Source organism: Emys orbicularis, chromosome 3, assembly GCF_028017835.1.
Source record: "Emys orbicularis isolate rEmyOrb1 chromosome 3, rEmyOrb1.hap1, whole genome shotgun sequence".
In the NCBI taxonomy this organism is placed as follows: domain Eukaryota; kingdom Metazoa; phylum Chordata; order Testudines; family Emydidae; genus Emys; species Emys orbicularis.
In genome coordinates this window covers 98,908,088-98,930,456 of record NC_088685.1, presented here as the reverse complement: position 1 = coordinate 98,930,456, position 22,369 = coordinate 98,908,088, and the positions used below count along the sequence as shown (strand labels likewise).

At 43.0% G+C, this 22,369-nt stretch overlaps 1 protein-coding gene across 6 annotated transcripts in view; it reads right to left on the bottom strand.

Moving 5' to 3' along the window:
* Positions 1 to 22,369, bottom strand: part of TRMT11 (tRNA methyltransferase 11 homolog) — a 47,431-nt gene that overhangs the window by 3,005 nt on the left and 22,057 nt on the right. For 3 of the 6 annotated variants that reach the window (XM_065400953.1, XM_065400958.1, XM_065400959.1), the window contains 3 exons: positions 20,592 to 20,664; positions 19,281 to 19,412; positions 9,305 to 9,425 (listed from right to left, as the gene is read on the bottom strand). In XM_065400953.1, the coding sequence (XP_065257025.1) occupies positions 9,305 to 9,425; positions 19,281 to 19,412; positions 20,592 to 20,664 (326 nt within the window). Of the gene's footprint in view, positions 1 to 9,304; positions 9,426 to 19,280; positions 19,413 to 20,591; positions 20,665 to 22,369 lie in introns of those variants that run through there. The other 3 variants (XM_065400955.1, XM_065400956.1, XM_065400957.1) reach the window with 3 other exon arrangements.

Sequence of the window (22,369 nt, the reverse complement as noted above, 5' to 3'; positions counted from 1 at the left end):
CACTAAATAGGTAGGTTGGTGCATTTAGGTTGTCTATTTCATTTTTGCCTAGAACACCAGTGTGACCCTGTATAAAAAGAAAGATGACTATGTTTACACTAAGGCATCACCACTGTTGCACAACTGTGATAAATCTTATAAAAAGTATACCTTGTAAGGTATAATTTAAAAAGATGTAATCTGTTGAACAATGTTATCCTATTTATATGCATGTATTATCATTGTATATGAAGGTTAAGAATCTTTGCTATGTGTTTGTATCTCAAACATGTTGTGTCCCTTGGTAACACCCAGAAGACAGATTTACATCAAGACGAGCCAGCCATGTGTTGATGGGCCATTAAGGAGAATCAGCTCTTCCAGTGGGCCCCTCCTGAGGATGGCTCAAAGATAGTATGAACAATGGAGGCCCAGTGACTCAACAGGACTTGTAGAGCATGTGACCCCGACTCCATGTTTGAGATAGGAACTTTCCATGCACATGGGGGTATAAACTGGAGACTGTGACAACTCCTGGCCTCTTTCCTGCTCCACATCTCTGGACTATGATTTCTAACAAAGGGAAGCTTTGAACAAAGGACCAAATACCCCCAATCTTTTGGAAGATCCAGAGAGACTTATTGCAAGCTAACAGATTTAACATCACTGCTATTATCCTGATCTACAAACTCTGACATCAACTGTAATGCATAGGATTCATTTTAACCTTTTAGTAACTCTCTTCTCTTTTTTTATTAATAAATCTTTACTTAGTTTACTAAAGATTGGCAACCAATGCTGCAGCCAACTTTCTAACTGCAGAAAACTGAACACTCTTGCCCCGCCCTGCCCCTTCTCCGAGGCTCCGCCCCTTCTCTGAGGCTCTGCCCTCCACTCACTGCATCCCCGCTCCCTCCATCACTCGCTCACTTGCTCATTTTCACCAGGCTGGGGCAGGGGGTTAGGGTATAGAAGGGAGTACAGGCTCTCGGCTGGGGGGGTGGGCTTTGGGGTAGTGCCGGGGAAGAGGGGTTTGGGGTGCAGGAGGAGGCTCTGGGTTGGTGCCAAGGGATTCGGAGTGTGGGAGGGGGCTTCAGGCTGGGGCAGGGGGTTGGGGTACAGCAAGGGGTGAGGGCTCCAGCTGGGGGTGTGGGCTCGGGGGTGGGGCTGGGGATTCATAGATTCTAGGACTGGAAGGGACCTCAAGAGGTCATCCAGTTCAGTCCCCTGCCCGCATGGCAGGACCAAATACTGTCTAGACCATCCCTGATAGACATTTATCTAACCTACTCTTAAATATCTCCAGAGATGGAGATTCCACAACCTCCCTAGGCAATTTATTCCAGTGTTTAACCACCCTGACAGTTAGGAACTTTTTCCTAATGTTCAACCTAAACCTCCCTTGCTGCAGTTTAAGCCCATTGCTTCTTGTTCTATCCTTAGAGGCTAAGGTGAACAAGTTTTCTCCCTCCTCCTTATGACACCCTTTTAGATACCCGAAAACTGCTATCATGTCCCCTCTCGGTCTTCTCTTTTCCAAACTAAACAAACCCAATTCTTTCAGCCTTCCTTCATAGGTCATGTTCTCAAGACCTTTAATCATTCTTGTTGCTCTTCTCTGGACCCTCTCCAATTTCTCCACATCTTTCTTGAAATGCGGTGCCCAGAACTGGACACAATACTCCAGCTGAGGCCTAACCAGTGCAGAGTAGAGCGGAAGAATGACTTCTCGTGTCTTTCTCACAACACACCTGTTAATACATCCCAGAATCACGTTTGCTTTTTTTGCAACAGCATCACACTGTTGACTCATATTTAGCTTGTGGTCCACTATAACCCCTAGATCCCTTTCTGCTGTACTCCTTCCTAGACAGTCTCTTCCCATTCTGTATGTGTGAAACTGATTTTTCCTTCCTAAGTGGAGCACTTTGCATTTGTCTTTGTTAAACTTCATCCTGTTTACCTCAGACCATTTCTCCAATTTGTCCAGATCATTTTGAATTATGACCCTGTCCTCCAAAGCAGTTGCAATCCCTCCCAGCTTGGTATCATCCGCAAACTTAATAAGCGTACTGTCTATGCCAATATCTAAGTAGTTAATGAAGATATTGAACAGAGCCGGTCCCAAAACAGACCCCTGCGGAACCCCACTTGTTATGCCTTTCCAGCAGGATTGGGAACCATTAATAACAACTCTCTGAGTACGGTTATCCAGCCAGTTATGCACCCACCTTATAGTAGCCCCATCTAAACTGTATTTGCCTAGTTTATCGATAAGAATATCATGCGAGACCGTATCAAATGCCTTACTAAAGTCTAGGTATACCACATCCACAGCTTCTCCCTTATCCACAAGACTCGTTATCCTATCAAAGAAAGCTATCAGATTGGTTTGACACGATTTGTTCTTTACAAATCCATGCTGGTTATTCCCTATCACCTTACCACCTTCCAAGTGTTTGCAGATGATTTCCTTAATTACTTGCTCCATTATCTTCCCTGGCACAGAAGTTAAACTAACTGGTCTGTAGTTTCCTGGGTTGTTTTTATTTCCCTTTTTATAGATGGGCACTATATTTGCCCTTTTCCAGTCTTCTGGAATCTCTCCCGTCTCCCATGATTTTCCAAAGATAATAGCTAGAGGCTCAGATACCTCCTCTATTAGCTCCTTGAGTATTCTAGGATGCATTTCATCAGGCCCTGGTGACTTGCAGGCATCTAACTTTTCTAAGTGATTTTTAACTTGTTCTTTTTTTATTTTATCTGCTAAACCTACCCCCTTCCCATTAGCATTCACTATGTTAGGCATTCCTTCAGACTTCTCGGTGAAGACCGAAACAAAGAAGTCATTAAGCATCTCTGCCATTTCCAAGTTTCCTGTTACTGTTTCTCCCTCTTCAATGAGCAGTGGGCCTACCCTGTCTTTGCTCTTCCTCTTGCTTCTAATATATTGATAAAGGTTAAAGGATAGGGATAAGGGATGAAGGGTTTGGAGTGTAGGAGGGGGCTCTGGGCTGGGATTGAGAGTTTTACAGTGTGTGGGTTCTCGGCCAATGAGAGCTGCGGGGCCAGCACTCAGGGTGATGCCTGCAGGTGAGGGCAGTGCGCAGAGCCCCCCATGTCACCCCTCTGCCTAGGAGTCTGAGAGACATGCAGGCCACTTCCCAGGAGCCACACGGAGCCAGGCACAGAGCCTGCCTATCCCGCTGCAGCCAACTGGACTTTTAACAGAAAACCAGAAAACCAAACGCCTGGCAACCCTAAATGTGGTATTTGGTGAGATCCTGAAGTACATATTGACCTGGGGTGAGTGTCTGGTTCACTAGAACTGGAAGAACCCAATAGATGTGATTTCTGGTTTTAATAATCATTTATCACAAAAGTCTGGTTTGTCTGGATGGTGCATGAGAGGCTAGAGGGCCTGATGGGACAGTCTGTGGCTTCATAATAACTAGTATAGTAATTTGGAAGCACACATTTGTTACTGGCTTGGTGAAGTCTTAGGATAGAATAAACCACCAGTTTGGGGTGCATGCCCTGTTTTCTGGCAGTCTGACCTGAAATCGGTACTCATAGCTCTGTCCCATGCTAGGCAGCATGACAACCTGTTACCTAATGACAAGCTAAATAGGTAGACTCTGAACAATAGTGATATTCTGACTTTAGCCATATAAAATGACAAATACATGCAAGATCTTTTGGAAATAATTTATTCTCTACTATTTTTGCTGGATATTAGGTAATTACAATGAACAGAATATAATGGTTAACTAAAATATGCTTCTGAATAATGGCTGAAGTCAGCAGGTCTATACAAGCACTAATCCTGCAACAGTATCTCTGCCAAATCTCTGAGACTCTTCATATACACCCTACAGTAGGTGCATGGGCCACACTAGTTAATGAAATCTGCAGCACAGCAGATTTCACACAATTAAAGTGTTGGTGTCAAATCCTCTTGTACCATTGAATTGTCAGGTGCAATTTCCAAATATTGTGCCTTTTCTTCCCCTAGCTCCCGCTTTTTAAGCAAAGCAACAGGTCAGGGACAAAAGTTGAACTTTATCATTTGAACTATCACCTTAAAGCCATTCCTCTCCCTAACATTACCTACTCCAGTGCAATGACATCTTCCACCCCTCTTTTTCTGTTTTGTTCCCCAGACCTGAAACTGAAGAGGAGGGGAAAGAATAGGAAAAGTTTTTTCATTTTATTTCCTTTGTAACCATTGCCCAAAGTTGGTATTAGAGGTAAAACATTTAACTGGTTACTCTGCACAAGCAGGTGAAGTTTCTCTAGAAGCCATTGCTTTGGGTCAGGCACCAAGAGTGGCCAACAATGAACTGTAGACACTAACTTGACTAAATCCATCACTATTATGGTATCAGCTCAGGAAAGCAAGTGATTTCCTCCTTTGTTTGTAAGAGTCAGGTTTCCACCATCCTTTAACCTACTGTCATTCTCTGATAAGGATTTCTTTCACATCGTTGGTATGGACCATGATATATTTATATTCTACTCAATGGCACCAATTTTCAACTAAACTGCTGTTTTACATAAACGTTTACCCACATATGGCTTATGATGCATCCTACAATAAATGAAAGCCAGAAAGGCTGATGTCAAAGTGAAAGCCACTTAAGTGCTTACAACTTATTTGATCATGCAACTTCACATTAGTTTTGCTTATATAGAATAATCTAAAAATGGTGCAATATATTTCTAGCATAATAAAGCAGGTAGGGGAGGAGGGAAAAGAACTGAAGTTTACAAATAGAGCAGTGTTTAGTTTAACATCTGTGCAGATATCCAATGTAATGTACAAGCTTATGCTGAATCTAGTGGGCCTCAGTTCAGCCTCAGGGTAATTACTCATGTCTGTTTTTTGTTTTAAAAAATCCTCCTACCCTTATCACAGCTTCCCAGTGTTCTACATCTGGAACTGGACAGTAGCTAGAGAAACCCTTGTACAAATTTTAGACAGCTATAAACATCACCAAGTAGTTCAAACAGGACAACAGGGTCAAGTCTAGCAACTGATGCTGCTAAATACAGTAGAAAAAACTCAACACCAATAAAGATGCCTAGAATGACCATGTGACAAGGAGGTGCTGGAAACCTTCAGCTTTGCAAATCTGTTAACACTTTGCTCCCAGGTCTTTTCATGGGCAGTCATTTGTTCAGAATGCACTTTCAGTCTAGTTCTTGTTCCTATCTTGACATGCAATTCATAGGCACATTGCTCAAGAGTGGTCAACAACCCCTCTCCTCTAGAACTCTACAGATATCAGTATTTTGTCAGGAGTACAGATTAAAAGTTTCAGAACAAGAACAATCACCAGCAAAATAGATATGAATTATTCTGGAAAGACACCAGACACAGAATAGTAGTGAAACAGAAAGTGGAAGAGAGTATATAGTCATCAAAATATTTTACAGGGTGACTCAACAAGCCCCACAAAACTAGAAGCTAGACAGTTTTATTAAAAAAGTGGAACAGACAAGAGATTGCCCCCCCCCCCAAAAAACCTAACTACAAGATGAATTTAAAAACAAGTCAGTCAATCTTTAAAGAATAGATATGGAGCCTCAAGAATACTTCCTGTAATACTGCTGGAAATTGTTTTGTCCCATATACATTTGTAGTTACACAGTTTCCATCTGATTCTACTTTGGAATTAGAAAAATACGAAGTATGCAACATAAAACTGTTTGTTTCCTCCTTCCCCGCGTCACCTAAACAGATTGCTTATGAAACTTGGAAACTAACCTGGTGCAACATCAAGTACAGTACACTTCAACTTGGCTCAACCTACAGCTAACCTAAAACAAAAGACTGAACCAATTTTACTGGACACCAACCAGATTATACACCACAAGCTTCACAGATTCTGCATCTGCTGAAGAAGCAGCCATTCATATGCCTCACCGTCGGACATACTATGGTGCTTCCACATGCATGCCAAATTCTAAACTCTGCCTCCTCATCAGCCTTGATGAGGACAGGCTCATATCCCCTATGTGGAAAAAGCTTGCTCTAATAGCACTGGCCCTGAACAAAGAATATCACTGAGACATGGGAGGTATCCACATCCAACCAAATCCCTCCCCAACCCTGGGAGAAACTACAAGACACTTTCATGCTGTAAAAGGCCCCCTTTATAATAATGGTTTTAGGTCCTTATCAAGGATAGCAAATACTCACTTCATATCCCTCAAACTTTCCTTCTCCCCCACTTCCTTTCCTTCTTGTTCTTCCACCTTCTTGGTTTTTATTTCATACAGATTCATAACGTATTAACTAGCTATTTTTAACCTACCTCCAATATGGCCATACCCATTTATTATGGGGAAGGAGTGAAGTAATTAATAAGACACCTTGGCCAAAGTAAGCCTCAAAATGTTTCTTTTAAGATTTCCCACCCATTGTGTGCCATACTTGAGCACATTTTTTGTATAGACTTTGTCCAGTTTGCTCTGCGTAAGTGTGTACATTACTGCACATTTACAAAAAATAAAATCTTTATCAGCTATAAGAGGAATTCCTATTGAACTTAATGAGATAAAAACAATTCAAGTTGTTTATTACTGGGATGTTCTTTATGCTTATGATAAAATTATGTACGTCAATTAATATTTTTGGATAGGATTCATGTCTACTTTGGTCTCTTAGATCACTAATTTCTTGAAATTATAAACACGACCAATTTTCAACACCCGTTCAATGGGACCCATTGCAGATGAGTGTTTTCAACAACAGATCAATTTCTTTAGTGGAGTCAGGGTTTTAGAGTGTTTATACTGTACAAAAATATATACAATGTATTCATTACTGCTAGTACTGGTAACTCCTGGCAATATTGCATGATGATTATGCAGTATAATTAAGGCTGCGTGTTTGTCACGGAGCTCACGGATTCCGTGAATTTCCGTGACTTCCATGACTTCTGCAGTGGCCGGTGTGCTTGGCTCAGGGACAGCTCAGGCAGCCCCTGCGCCAGGTGCACCAGCCACTGCTGGAGCAGTCCCGGGCCACCACACCCCGTCCCCTGTCCTCCCAGCAGAGTTTGGGTGAGGCGGGCTCTTGGCAGCACTTACCTGGGGGCTCCCTGAAAGCAGTGACATCCCCCTCGCTCAGCTGGAACTGTGGCCAATGGGAGCTGCAGGGGCCGGGCCTGGAGGCGGAGGCAGCGCGCAGAGCTGCCTGGCCACACCTACGCCTAGGACGGAGCTGAATGAGGGGGATGTCACCGCTTCCAGGGAGCCCCCCCAGATAAGTGCTGCCCTGAGCCAGCCTCACCCCGTCCTGTGCCCCAACCCCCTGCCCTCCCCCGCCCCCAAATCTGCTGCTGGGTGGGGGGAGGCGCGGAGGCAGGTAGGAGCCTGCAGGCCCTGCCAACCCTCCCACCCCCAGTGGGGGTCCCGCCTGCCCACAACCGCCTGCCCGCCCCCAGCACCCGTGGGGGCCCCGGGCAGCCCACCCCCAAGTTTTAGTCATGAGTATTTTTAGTAAAAGTCAGGGACAGGTCATGGGCCATGAATTTTTGTTTACTGCCCGTGACCTGCCAATGATTTTTACTAAAAATACCAGTGACTAAAACGTAGCCTTAAGCATAAAAATCACTATCTTTATAAAAATGTATCATCATTCACGGACACTGTGCACTGTGGTTGAACTATCACACACACTAGAAAATTAGTTCCTAATTAAATGAAATTATACTGAACAATGCCTGGAAAAGTACACTAGATGCTGGAGTATGAAAAAACCCTCACTCACACAACAGCAAGATAAATGGGCAGACCTCCAATTCTCCCAAACAACTTATTTTCGTGTCACTTCTTCGCTTTTACTGGACAACAAAATGTCCCTACAGAACATTTGTTTGATATGAAACAGTAGGAAGAATGTCAATTAAGAGATCCCCGTAAAAGGAACTAAACAATGTGATGCCAAACATACCCTATATCAAAAAACTCAACAGCAGATATGCATTTGCTGAGGGAAGGAGTTAAACAATACACAGCTTTACTTATTACTTAGACATGCTTTTTCACTAGAAACAGGACATTGCCTTTCATTGCCCTTAAGTTATAGAAAAGGTCTCTGGATCTCTGGGCAGAGGCACCTGCTATTTTTAACTAAGTAGTAAATTTGTCAGCTAACATCAAGTGCTCAAAACTAAGCATTTCAATCACTGAACTGGCAAGATACATACTGAAGAGTAAGTGATGTACAAAACACAATAGTGCTAAATGACTGAAGTCTATTTACAGAAGGGTGAAGAAGTGGTTTAAATTAGAACATGTAGTCCGAGAATACTACTAATGTCAAACCTGTCAATATATAAAAAATAAAACTGGCATAGGGGAAGGGGGGAGAGATACATGTCCAAATTTTAAGTTATAAATGATGGTTTGTTACTGCCAAAGTCAACAGCACCTGCTCTGAACAACTTACAATTTGTTACACTACGTAAGTGCTATTTGACAATTTAAGTCATCACTTGCATTATGAAATCCAGACTGGAAGCTTGCTGGATTGTGAATGTATACCATAATGCTGAAGCACTAATTTGCTTCAAACCACCTCCACTGTTTAAAATAATAGCTTTTTACAGCTAATTAAGAAAATACTGGAAGCGCTTACTCACCTCCTACACATTTTAGCTAAGAACAATGTCCTACTTATTAACCTGCCTCTGCTTTCCTACCATGTCTAAGTACCTCTTTCCTAATGTTGTATTTCCAGACTGATTTTTTTGTTAGTCATCTTTAACAGTTTGAGCAACTGAAAACACATTACCTTTCCTGCATGAGAACTGGAGATTAAATACCCCTGTCAGGAGGCCCCCACATCATTGAACTAATGTCAGACTTTAGTACTGTATATATAATGGCTTAGAACCCAATTTTCAGAGATAAGCACTCTCAATCCCCACTGAAGTCAACAGGAAATGCACGCAGTCAGCACCTCTGAAAAAATATCTTGTCCTCAAAGATCCTGCCATCACCCATATTAAATTTTTCATCCAGGGCAAACTGGTTATCAAAATTTTTTAAAAACAAAAAACTATCTTAAATCATTGCAGACTAAGTGAGCAACACAACAGGCTTGTTTTTTGTCTTTAAGATGTGGCATTTTTCAAAGCCTCTAATTCGTGTCATAAAAATGGCTTAGCAGCAGCAGAATTGACAATCCAGTACTGAATACCAAATCTGGTGGTGGTAATACAATAAATTCCCTTTTGCAGTTCAAACAGTAGAGCAAACCTTTCATATATTTGACAGCCGCCACTTCGCACCACACCCAAGAACATTTTACCTCAAATTCTTTCACCTTTTCCATGGTTATCAAGCGCCTTGATGTGTGGCTGGAAAGCATCTGCTCACAGTTACTAATAAGTTTCAGGCAGGGGTGCCGGGGTATAATCTCTTCTGTGTATCTGGAAGAAATAAGCAGTCAGAAAGCTGTAAACCTATGAACTGTACCATGTGCATTTGAAACACAACAGTTATACAGATCTATTCAAACTGGCTTACACTATAAGCTTCCACACATTTTATAGCCATACTAAGTTTCCAGAAACAACGTTTTCACTTGTTTTCAGAAATCATAAGCATATATCCCATTTTTTTGGGACACAAATAAAAGACATGGTGCAGATGAACTAGCTGTAAACAGGAAGAATATTTCCCATAGGGCTCTCTACAAATGGGTAATTGAGCTCTTGAGGTCCCTTCCAGCCATACATTTCTATATGTAGATGCCTGCATCATGTCAAGTATCATGGGAAAATGCCTCCAACCACCCAATCAGGAACTGTGCTTTTTAAAAATATTTCACAAGCATCCAATGATAATCAACTGATTTGGGTGGTTGTGTATTTACTGTCACACCCCAATGGGAGACTATTATACTTGGACTTCAATCTATATTACAACACAACCTCTTTAATAACCATTGAAATCTTTTGGATTCAGAGACTGGTTTTATAAACAGACTGGAGCATATTGGACTTCCTTTGTCAGACAGGGAAAGACATTTTAAAGGAGAAAATCTGTTCTGATAGCCCTTTGACAGAGGACAATAATACTGCCTGGCTGACAAAATGTACCAAAATTAATTCAGTTAAAACTTCTGTACTGGTGGGTAAAGAGTAAGCTTCCACAATATTTTACATAACTTCGATCTTGCAGAAAAACTACATCTACACCAGCCATACGAAGAAGACTAATTTCCAAGAATCTACATCTCCGAAATTGCATTCCCCCTCTTATTTTTCAAAATGCTAAAAGCTGAATTAGGTTTTAAAGAGATTCACGGAGGGGAAGGGGAGGAGACATCTGACTCAATTAATAGCCTATAAATATATAATAAAGGAAAGCGTGAACATGAGGCATCTTCACCCTGCTGCTGAGTTAGTCTTTAAAAAACTAACCCCCACACATCCCTTGAAGGGCAAGGAGTATTTGAGGCACGAGGGAGATGCTCCATATTTTACCCATGACAAGGAGGCATTTCTGAACATGTATCGAAAAGTAAATAAATATTAGGGAAAACAAAAAAAATGCAAAAGCAGTTCCTACCACCACCACCTACTGCCACCTATGATGGTACCTTCCCAAGTTTGTTTTTAAAAAAAATACTTTTTCTATGCATCTATACACTTTCTGTGTGACCATGAGCAAGTCAGTTAGCCTCTGTGCCTCAGTTTCCTCAACTGTAAAATGAAGATAATAGCAAACCCCTACTTCACAGGGTTGTTGTAAGGATAACTACATTAAGAGACTGCTCAGATACTACAGTAATGTGGCCACTCAAGACAGAATATAAGTGTACGGTTTTGCATTGCTACCTGAAAAATTATGAACAATGTGACCAATGTTGCAAGTCTTGCTTCTTTCAACTGTATTAGAAAGCCTGCTACAACAGCCATAGACACTAACCTTCAATAATGCTGGTACAGAGCTGGGGGCCATTAATACAGAACACTGTAGTATTTTTTAAATAAGGGGAGTTCCACCTCCTGCATAAACAAATAAGTCAAACCAAAATAGAACTAGAGTTTCTTAGGTCTATACTAGGAATTTACATTAGTATAGCTATGTCTCTCAGGAGTGTGAAAAATCCACACCCCCGAGAGACAGCTATACCAACCTAACTCTTGATGTAGACCTAGCTCCTGCTTCTCAGGAAGGTAGATTACCTATGTCAACGGGAGAAGCCTTCCTGTCAGCGTACAATGAAGTGCTACAGCAGGGAGGCTGCAACTACTGTGGTGTTTTACACATAGACATACCGAGCAGCTACAAGATTTCAAAGGAAAGTGGAAAATGGAACATCAATGACAGAAGTTCCAGGCTCCTTAATTCTTGTACTAACGTGTGTCTCTTCAGCAAAGCTCAAAGCAGCAATAAACCTCTTGCCTCCTGAGCTGCATTTATTTTCCGTTTTCTGCATTGGGCACTACTATGATGCCCAAGAACTCCTAAACTTGTTTAATTTTTATCTGCTACCTGAAGTAGCACCCTAATACACTGTGCTTCAGTCAATTAATGGATAAAAGGGGATGGTTTTGACCTATATAAAACCCTAAATCGCTCAGGACCTTTTTATGAGACTGCCTCTCTCTTCTTGCTACACTACCACAGTTGCAATCAGCAAACGTGCTTGACCAGAAGCCCCCTTGATTTATAAAAGGGAGGGGGCTGGCAATAGAGTTATCCGTGAGAGGCTCTGAGCTCTGAAACAAGTTTCCTCCTGGTCCAAGCTAGCTCTGATCTGTTGAACTTCAAGGCACGCTGAAAGGAACATTTATTTGTGCAGGCTGCTCCAGAGGATGTTGGGTTTGATGTATGTGGGGAAAGGGAGATGTGTCCTGCTGGCAGGTAAGTGGCTACTTAGTTTTATTTTTGTTCTTTTGATTTGTGGCAGAATGCCGAGTCTTCGACAGGTGCCCTTTATTATTGTATAAATCCAGAGAAAATTTAAATTAAAAATTACAGCCAAAGCAACACTCCACGCCTTCTGGAGGACAGATGGCATGAAAAATAACCAGACTCAGAACACTTGAGGATAGGGGAAAGGGAGCTGGCAGTAGTCTCTCCCTTAGTTCCTTAAACAATGAAAGTTTCTTCTCTCTCTTGCTTCAGGAGTGGAGAACAAGCCACTTTCTCTCTTCCCCTGTTGCTAGTCTGCTCATGGGAGGCAGCTGCTGCAAGGCTGCGGTTTAAGCAAGCACAGTCATAGGCCAGTGTAAGAGACAGCAGTAGCCACCAACAAGGTCACCCCTTCTGCGCTGCATGCAGCTCTCTGGTCAAAGCAGTGCAGGGTGCAGAGCATGCAAGCCAAGGAGTGGGTGAGGCAGACTAGGCCTGAACACCAGAAGCAGATGGCACAAAGGCAAATGCCCAGTTGGTTGGTCCTAGCCTGGCTGGATAGCAACACAGGGAGTGACAAAAATTGTGACTTTGGAAAACACAACCCCTATGAGATAGGTTTTGAGCTTGTCAAAAACAGCACACGGGAGGTGTGATGCTCACAGACCAGCTCAAGCCAAAGCCACAGGCAAATTCACTTGTGTATGAATTGTTAAAAGAAGTGTGTCAAAGAAGTGTTAAAAGGTATTATAGTGTATTCAGGCCAACTCGCTTGTGTGTTAGTATAAAGAGATGTTAATTGTATTGTTTTCAGGGATAGCTCAGTGGTTTGAGCATTGGCCTCCTAAACCCAGGGTTGTGAGTTCAATCCTTGAGGCGGGCACTTAGGGATCGGGGGCAAAATCAGTACTTGGTCCTGCTAGTGAAGGCAGGGGGCTGGACTCGATGACCTTTCAAGGTCCCTTCCAGTTCTAGGAGATGGGATATCTCCATTAATTTAATTTATATGCCCCCGTAATTAAATAACCCTAGATCAAAGGTGTGTTAATGTAAGAGTGTATTCAGGTGTTAAAATTTCATGAAAACTAATGGAATCTTACTTGTATTTTTTCACTTATCTATTTCTATCATAATGTCATGGCAGGCATTTACATTATATATCTATATCTCACTATAATTAAATTACTCATCAAACGCAATTGGAGCCTTGGAAATGTAAATGAAGAAGAGTGATAACTTCAAAGCGAGGGCCATTGTGGTCAACAATGGGAATTCACAGACTCAGTCTGCATTTCCTACTCATTGTCAAAGGGTAAATAGTCTCTAAGGTGCCACAAGTACTCCTGTTATTTTTGCGGATACAGACTAACACGGCTGCTACTCTGAAAACTATTCAGATTGTTTTCTGGAGAAGAAACTATAAATATGGATTCAAGGAACAGTCCTGTGTTCCTGGACTGTTTGGATTCTAACAGGGTGGAATAACTGAACAAGACGACAGATCCCCAGAGTTATTCAGGGGACCGAGAGACATTTGTAAACTGGCAGTTTATTACACCTCTGCTATCATTTCAGACTTACAAACTTTGACTCACTTGTTAATATATATGTTACCTACTTTAACCTCTCAATACCTCTCATTTCTTTTTCTTAGCTAATAAACTTATAATTAGTTTACAATAGAATTGGCTGCCAGCGTTATCTTTGGTGTAAGACCTGGAGTACCAATTGATCAGGGGTAAGTGACTGGGCTCTTGGGATTGGGAGAAACTTGATGTGGTGTGATTTTTGGTTTTAATAACCTTTTATCATAAAGTTCAGTTTGTCTGGGTGGCAAGATGGACTGAGAGACTAAGACTCTATGGTAAGACTGACATAGTGATCCAGAGTTCACATTTGTTACTGGATTGGTGAAATCTAATTATAGAACATACCACCAGTTTGGCCCTTGGTTTCTGACAGTCTGCCCTGAGATAGGCACTCACAGTTGAGTGTCACTCCAGACAGCGTGACAGGAGGAAAACATTGTTTTGATCCTTAGGAGATCTGATTACAGGAGGTAATAAGTCTCATGCAACTTTTAGTTTGCAGAACGCAAATGTTAAATCAGAGACTCACTTATGCACATATACCTGACAGGACACACTACCATTGTTTGTATTGAAGTAGTGCGTAAGGGCTCCAGTCCTGGATCAGAACCCCATTGTGCCAGGCATGGTACAGATATATAACGGAGATGGGCCCTGCCCTGAATAGTTTATAATTTAAGTGACAACAGTCTTGAGGGTTTTGCTTTTTTAAGAAAGAGAGAGTTTAGTAGCCTAGGCAAATATTACTACATTTCACATAATGAGACTGGCAGGAAGAGGGACGGACACTCTTGGCTAACACTGGCCCAAAGATACAAAACTAACATTTTAATCATTAACAAATTAATCTAGCTACCATGATTTATGACCACAAGCACAGAAAAGGGTCACAGACCGACTCAAACTGCAGCTGGAAGAGCAAACTCTACTACTGTTTTTCCCCACACTTCCTTTTAGTTACCCAGTTCCTGAGGTCTTTGCTACACATAATGTGATCTGAAACCCAGATAACAACTGAAAGTACCCCACACTCTTTTAGCTATTCCTCGGGTGCAACAAGTATTACCAGGTCTTCATTCAAAAGCTCTATTATAATCTTTATGTTCCCCATTTTAAATTTCTTGCCCAACCAAACTGCAGTTCTATTTCCCAAAACAGACATCAAACCAACCACCACCAGAGTTTCAGCCACAGTGTTACCAGGGTTGAGCACTTTGTGATTGTGAACACACCAGTCCACAAAATCTGGATAATAGAAAGCTAAAGACAGATCCGAAACACCTCCTACAATAGATTGCAGCTTCAAACAACCATCCGAAAAAGCAGGAAGGTGTAGGTGAGGAGGTAGATTTGGAAATTTCTTACTGGAAAAAAAAACCAGACGTGAGCTTTTATAAAATTAAGATGATGCATCACAAGTCCTACCAAGTAAATGAGTTGGTTCTGTGCATCATTTCAGAGGCTCCAAATTCACTACCTCAAACTCCTCTCCCAATGCACCTACAGCTTGAAATTTGGTAACGCCTCCCTTACAACAGGTAAAAATCAGGAAATGCATGACAGAAGAGGGCCAAAGAATTCTTAACAACTTACAAAGATAGGCACTCTGCCACCACTTCTTTTAGAAGTTTCTCTTCATAACTGTGTAAAAGCCCGACAGCAAAGGAATTAAAAGAATTCAGGCCTAACAATGATTTCAATGTCAGATTGAAACAATAAACTACTTTGGAGTGTAATGTTATCTTTCAGAATGAGAGGTGTTATCACTCTGCTAAAACACCTTCCTGTCTTTTTAGCATTAATGCAGACAGTTCTTTCTACAGGTAATGATTACTCCGTTAGGTAAATCCCAGAACGTTGTCAAATGAAGTATAGTAGCAATTGCTTTAACAAAAAATTGGGTAAAATGGATTTCTTTTTAATTTAAAAGAAGAGGACATATGGTAACCATCAGTTACAGATGAATAGGAAGGGAGACATTGTCAGTGAACACCTGACAGCTCAACAGATTAGTCACTAGCTTCTCTCTCTTTGGCCCACAAATTTGCTAGCAAGTTTTGTTAAAGTAAGAACCTGCACAGAGGATTAAAACTGAAAACTCACTGTGTTAATATATTAATGTTTCACATTTCCATAGTGCATTTCATCTGAAATTTTCACACTGCACTACAAACAAAACATTCATAACAGTAGGTAGTCAGCACTATTTTACACATGGGGAAACTGAGGAAGTGAGAGGTTGATTTGCTCAAGGCAAGTCAGTGGCACAGCTACAACAGAACACAGAATTCCTAACTCCTAGCCACCGGCTCTAACCTAAGTTCCCTGTAAGCTGTGAGGCCATGAAGCAACCTATTTAGTGCCATGCAGGCGCTCAGAGAACCCACCCAGGGACCTCCTGTGGCCAGGGGAGGGGTGCCCCTCCCCCCAGCCCCCACCTAGCCTGGCCCCTAACCTGCCACCAGAGAGGCACCCCTCCCCCAGCCCCAACTCAGCCTGCAGCCCAGACCAAGCCACAGTCGGATCGGGCCCAGCTGCACCTGGGGCGACGTGGCCCAACCCCGGAGCAGCCCGGACCCAGCCAGGCCCTGGGGTGGTGCAGCCCAGCCCAACCCCAGAGCGACGTGGCCCTCCCCCAGCCCGGACCTGCTGGGGCCAGGGGAGGGGCGCCTAACCTGTAGCCCCAGCCCCAGAGCTGCCACGGTGAGGAGAGGCTCCTCTCCCCCCCCCAGTCCAGGTGCTGCTGCGGGCAGAGAGCGCTGCGGGGAGTCCTCTCTCCCCACTGTAGCCCCGGATCACCCCCCTGCACTCCAAACCACTCATCCCTGGCCCCACCCCAGAGCCCACAACCCCAGCCAGAGCCCTCACTCCCTGCACCCCAAGCCTCTGTCCCAGCCCTGAGCCCCCTCCCACACTCCAAACCCCTCAGCCCCACCCGCACCACATGAATTTTGTTATGTGCACCAATATGAAGGTGGGAAAAATTAAAGGGAACACTGGCTCTAACCAGTAAGAAACACAGCTTCCATTGTTTGGGGCAGCACTGCTGTTGCACAACTTCAAAAAAAGTAGGGAAAACGCGATGCTGTGACAAACAGAATATACTTGATAATTCTAAGCAAACAGCATACTAGCACAAGCCATACATTTTGGCAATCTAGGAATTCACAAGCACACACAATGCCATCAGAGATAAGCAGCCACAGACATTCTGAATAATGAATTAAAAGCTTCCATTGGTTAAGGCACCTTTTTGTCTGCAAGAACCATTTAATAAGTATACACAAAAATATTTATTCCATCATTCAAAAAGAGTGACATGCAAGCTATATGATACAGATCCACTAAGCTCACCTTTGAAGTATATTTTTGTAGTGATTCCACCATCACAAAGCAACTAGAGAGGGGTCTGATGTTAGATTATTTGTCTTTTCAAGTGTTAAAATGATATCTCATTGGTAATAATCACTTGATACCCAGAGTTAGTGTTGAGGTGTCACAACTTGACAAGCCACAGGGTTTTACCACTGTGGTCTAACCTTGGACAACTGTTAGTGGTTTCCAGTCCCACCACATGTGAAGAAAGACGCTTGTGACAATGTACAAGCTGTGGTTAGATACAAGATGTATTGGTGCTGACCTAAGATGTGTAAACATGCTGTATACTACCCCCTTCTATATACCTGTGAGGAACACCTCTTATAGGCTGACATGTTAGATTACATATTTGACACCTGTGAGCAACAGACAGGATCCCATGTATTCCATGGCTGAAAAACACACCCTTTGCCACAGATTGGCACTTAAAAAATCTAAGCTCTCATATTAAAAACAACACACACCCCCCCCACTTTTCCACTCCTAATTGCAAAGAAAACTTTAAAAATGTGAGCTAATGTATAACAATACAATATTGTTCCTTGAGTTTGCAGACAGCCTGAAACAATACCTCTGAGAGACATATGATCCATTTCAGTCAACCTAAGGATGACAGTTTAAATGTCTATATTTCCAATTAGCCATGTCATTGCTCATCATTTTATCACAAACATCCAACTAATGTGCTTAGCCCACAATCCCAAACTGCTTCCCATATCCTTCTGGGGTTCCAAAAGCCTCAAATATCACCTACCCAGCTGCCAAACACATCCAGCTTCCACCTCCCTCCCAAACTAAATTTCCATGACACAATTTTATATTGCCCTCACAAAAAACTGAAAACAGAGTGTGGAAGGGCATAAAATGAATTCCACTTAACATGGCCTATTATACTGGCAGCATTTTTGTTCATGTTGAATTCAATAAAAGACTCAATTTTTAAAATTTAAATAAGCTCTGCAAAATTTCCAGTCTGCTGCAACGGAATGTCACAGAAGTCAAAGGTTCTTCCACAAAATTTAGTTTCAGCTTGCTGTGGAGGATATAGGGCCTTGGCATTCAGAACGCAATTTCTGTTATCTTACTGACATAACAAGAGGTTTCCCTGACATGCTGTAACTCCAGAGGCTCAGGTGTAACTCTGTCTAAGACACTGGACCGAGACTTAAGAGACTCACGTTCAATTCCCAGCTCTACCACATACTTCCAGTATTACCCTGGGCAAGTCACCCTCTGTCCCTCAGTTCTCATCTGAAAGTGAAGAAAATACTTCCTTTTTTCCCCACCTATGGTCTGTCCCATGGCCTGTAACGGAGTCCTTATTTCTCCTTGCATCTAGTCACATCCGTGGCTCAGTTTCCCCCTCTTTAGCAGCTGTCCACCCCATCCATCTGCCTGGGAAAGACTGGGAGTTTAACCCTTGGTCAATACTTCCCCTTCCAAGAATCACCCAAGGCCAAACCAAACTAATTTCTCTAGCTCATCCCAGACTTAATAGTCCTTCTGCCCTGTTAGTGCAGGCTTGCTCTCCTGGGGGTACACAGTGCCTTCCTGCTGCACAGGCTACAGCTTTCACCCATGTTGATGCATGACTGCCCTTCCATACCCAGGTAAGTCATATACCCTCCCCCAGGACCAAATGATTCCTTGCCCTATTGACAGAGGGTTCTCTGCTCTTCTCTGCCTTCTCCAGGCTTTGAGAAACAACAGTCCTTTTCCTCTCATGGCAGGTGTGTCAGCTCGCCCTCTCCTGATAGTGCAGTGGAGGGACAAGGGAAGCTGGTCTTCTCCTGGGCCTCTCTCAGGCCTCATTAGCCAAGCCCCTCTGGCAGACTCCACCCCAGCTCACTCTCTTCACGGGGAACCACCTGACCCCTGGCAAGCTTGCCCAGTCCACCACAGTCATAACCCATACCTACGCAGCTGAACAGCTAGCATTTTCAGTTACCTGCAAGTCTGTCTCTGAGCTACAGGCAGCTTCTTATATAGCCTGGCAGTCATGATTCCTCTTGGTCATCTGACCTCTGGACTCGCCTGGAGAATTTAATTGTCCAGAATTTCTCTCTTTAAAAGGGTCAAGCCCCAATAAAAAGGCAAACTAATATTGCCTGCTCTTAAAGGGGTGTGCATTTAGCTCTGACGTTTACCTGGATTCCAGTATTCTGGTTTTCCAGTCACATACCATTCTTTTATCAATAGCATGCATTTTTGCAAAAAAATAAAAGTTTTGATTTCTAACTGGCAGCACATGGTTCTCTCTCCTTTCAAAAATTGTTCCAAACTGTTCTCCTTCACTCACCCAGTTTTGATATATGAAAATCGTAGGAATCCCTCTTAAACCCCAGTAGGAAGTTCTAGAGACATCCCACCCTGGAAGAAATTATGGCTAGGTTATAATATAATTTTTATCTACTACAGACTAGATATCAAGGCATTTAGAAGAGTACGTACTCAGGTTTGTAAACTGGTAGCCAGTACACCAATCTTCCTCCCAACACCAGGTACTCTGCCGCAGAGTTTAACAAGTCAAAAAAGATATCACTCAGATGATAGTTCGAGGAAATGGAGATGTGATTTTCTGTGCTAAACAATATTGAAAAAAAATACTGAACAGGTAATAGCCACAATTTTAGTTTATTTTATTTTTTGAACATAGGCTGAGATTTGCAAAGCCAGTTAAGGGTATTAGATGACCAAGTCCCACTAAAATTAATGAGAAATCTGCATCCAAACTCTTTCACAGTGGCTTTTTAAATATTAGGGATGGAATTTGCAAAGAAAACTACTCAACTAAAATAACTTTTGAAATACAACTATTTTGTACAGTGTCTTTCATAAGCATTATTGTAAGAATCAAAGGAGGATGAGACATTTTGAGATGAAATCTGAAAATAGCAGAAAATCAAGGCCAAGCAGTAGAACAGGCTGTCATCCCAACAATGGAGAGATTGTCTGCCAGGACAGAGAATGCCTGTTGCAGGTGAGCACAAAGGGGGGTGGGGGGAAGAGGGAGTAGGGGCGCAAGGGAAACTAAAATACATGGGTAGGGCCCTACCAAATTCATGGCCATGAAAAACGCGTGAAATCTGGTCTTGTGTGTGCTTTTACTCTATACTATACAGATTTCACAGAGGAGATCAGTGTTTCTCAAATTGGGGATCCTGACCTAAAAGGGAGTTCCAGGGGGGAGGGGTCGCAAGGTTATTTTAAAGGGGTCACGGTATTGCCACCCTTACTTCTGTGCTGCCTTCAGAGCTGGGAAGTCGGAGAGCAGCAGCTGTTAGCCAGGCACCCAGCTGTGAAGGCAGCACCCCTGCCAGCAGCAGCCCAGAAGTAAGGGAAATATCATACCACGTCACCCTTACTTCTGCGCTGCTGCCTTCAGCGCTGTGCAGCTGGCTAGCGGCAACTGCTGACTGTGGGCCCAGCTCTGCAGGCAGCAGCACAGAAGTAAGGGTGCATGCTATGGTATTGCCACCCTTACTTAAATAGAGCTGTTCAAGGACAGGGATGATGACGTGAAGCTATTTTGTAAATGTAAGAGATGGAGTTTGGGACTTAGAAGCTAGAAAACTTGCATGGCCAAGGAGGAGGAGGATTTTAGGAAGACGGGCACTGACAGTCACTTTTGCAAGCTATGTAGTGACGGTGGTACTTTTTAAAATTGTTTGGTTAAAGGACAGCAATGAAGTAAGTTTCTAAAACTGTGGCTGGCCTTCCATTAACACATTGATATGTACAATGAATAAAAGGCTTACCTACCCTCTTTCCGTTGCTTTAAGTATTTCTTTTTGTGAACCAGTTCTTCTAGTAGCTTCTCGTATTCCATATGGAGCTATACAGAGTAAGTACATAATGTCGAGCTCAGGAGTTCACCCTTTACACAAATAACGTCATGAAATTCTACAATAGTGTACATGTGGTAGCAGTTGCAAAGAGTTTATAAGATTAACTTCTTCAAGATGTATCCATTAAAAGTTTATCTTGATCCTAAGACTCACTTTTTTAAAGCTATTTCAAAAAGGTCTCTTATCAGTAAGACACTAAACAGTCAAGTGTAATAGCACACTAACCACTTAAAAACTATTTAATATGGTGCTGAAGTGGTTTTCTTTTTTTTTTTAATGATTTTGTTGGCTAAAATATTTTCTTTACGTTTCCAACACATGACGCTGTTAATCCCCTTCCCTTGCTTCGTCTTGTAATGGGGTTTAATGACCCTTTTAAGGTTAGAGGGGGCCAGAAGACCCTATACCAGGAAGTTGAATTGGAAAAGGCCCAGGAAATGGCCTGGCTCTCCAGAGAGGCCAGGGGCTGATGTGGGACTGACAGAGCTCCCTAGTTGGGGTTCAGAGGTAACTGGAGGGGGGGGGACTAGGAACCAGATGCCCTGGAATGAGAGTGAAACTGAAAACCTCAGAAAGGGTTTGGGCCAATAAATTGAACCCCAGGAAGTGGAGTGTTACTTTCAGTGCTCTTGCCTGCAAGTATGTCATTGAAGGAAGTGAGGGCAAGATGCCTGCAGGGCCCCACTGTGCCTCGAAGGGGTATGCCCTGGGAAGGGACCCTGCCACACTGATGCTGCCGGGCAGCATTGGGAAAGGGAGCTTCAGAAAGAGATTGTTATTGTATTGTGGTAGTGTCTAGGAGCCCCAGTCATAGACCAGGAGCCCAGTGTGCTAGGCACTGAACAAACAACAAAAAGGTGGTCTCTGCTACTCTACCATCTAAGTATAAGACAATGTATGTAGCCGAGGTTCTTCTTTTTATCCCTGGTTGGATGCCCAAGTAGACCCTAAAAGTCCAATTGCATTTTTCAGAAAGATATGGGTTATCCCTAGTGCCCTGGCCAACAGCCTTCTCTCCCCATCTCAGGGAAACAGGTCGTAAATGTCCAAGGTTATGTCTGAGCTCTTGCTATGGCTGTTAAGCTCACCTGTGTAGCTGTTTCATACCACTACCTATTGCTTTGTAAAATACTTGGAATACTTTACGATCAGGAGCCCTGTAGTGCAGAGCGGGGCAGGGCTCCCTTCTCTTTCAGCCCATTGGGAGCAGCTCTCTGGAGGAGGGTAGTATATACACTAGCTTCTCCCTCAAGACAAGGGGAAACACTGACAAGAGAAGAAAGCCAGGGCCAGAGCTCCAACCAGAAAGGTCTGGACTGGCAGATTTGGTTAGCGCAGACTTGGGTAGAGCAAAGCTTTGTGTGTGGCAGAAGAACCAGGACTGAATATGAATTTGTGTGTCGGCATTATGAAGTTTATTTTGGGGACTCTCTGATGATTGTTTGTTTGAACTATTTTGTTATTAAGGACTGAGGATTGTTTGAACCTTTTCTATTATTAAACCAGCCCCAGGTGGGGATGCTGTTAGCCAGAAAAGAGAGAATTGTGGGGGGAGGAGGGGCTTAAGGGACGCACAAGAGGGGGGCTAACAGGGGCAGGGTGCCTGCAAAGCGACACCTGGCCACAAGGGGGTGCTCAGTAAGCAGCCACCCCACTACAAAAGTGTAAAGAACAAACTCCTGTTAATGCACC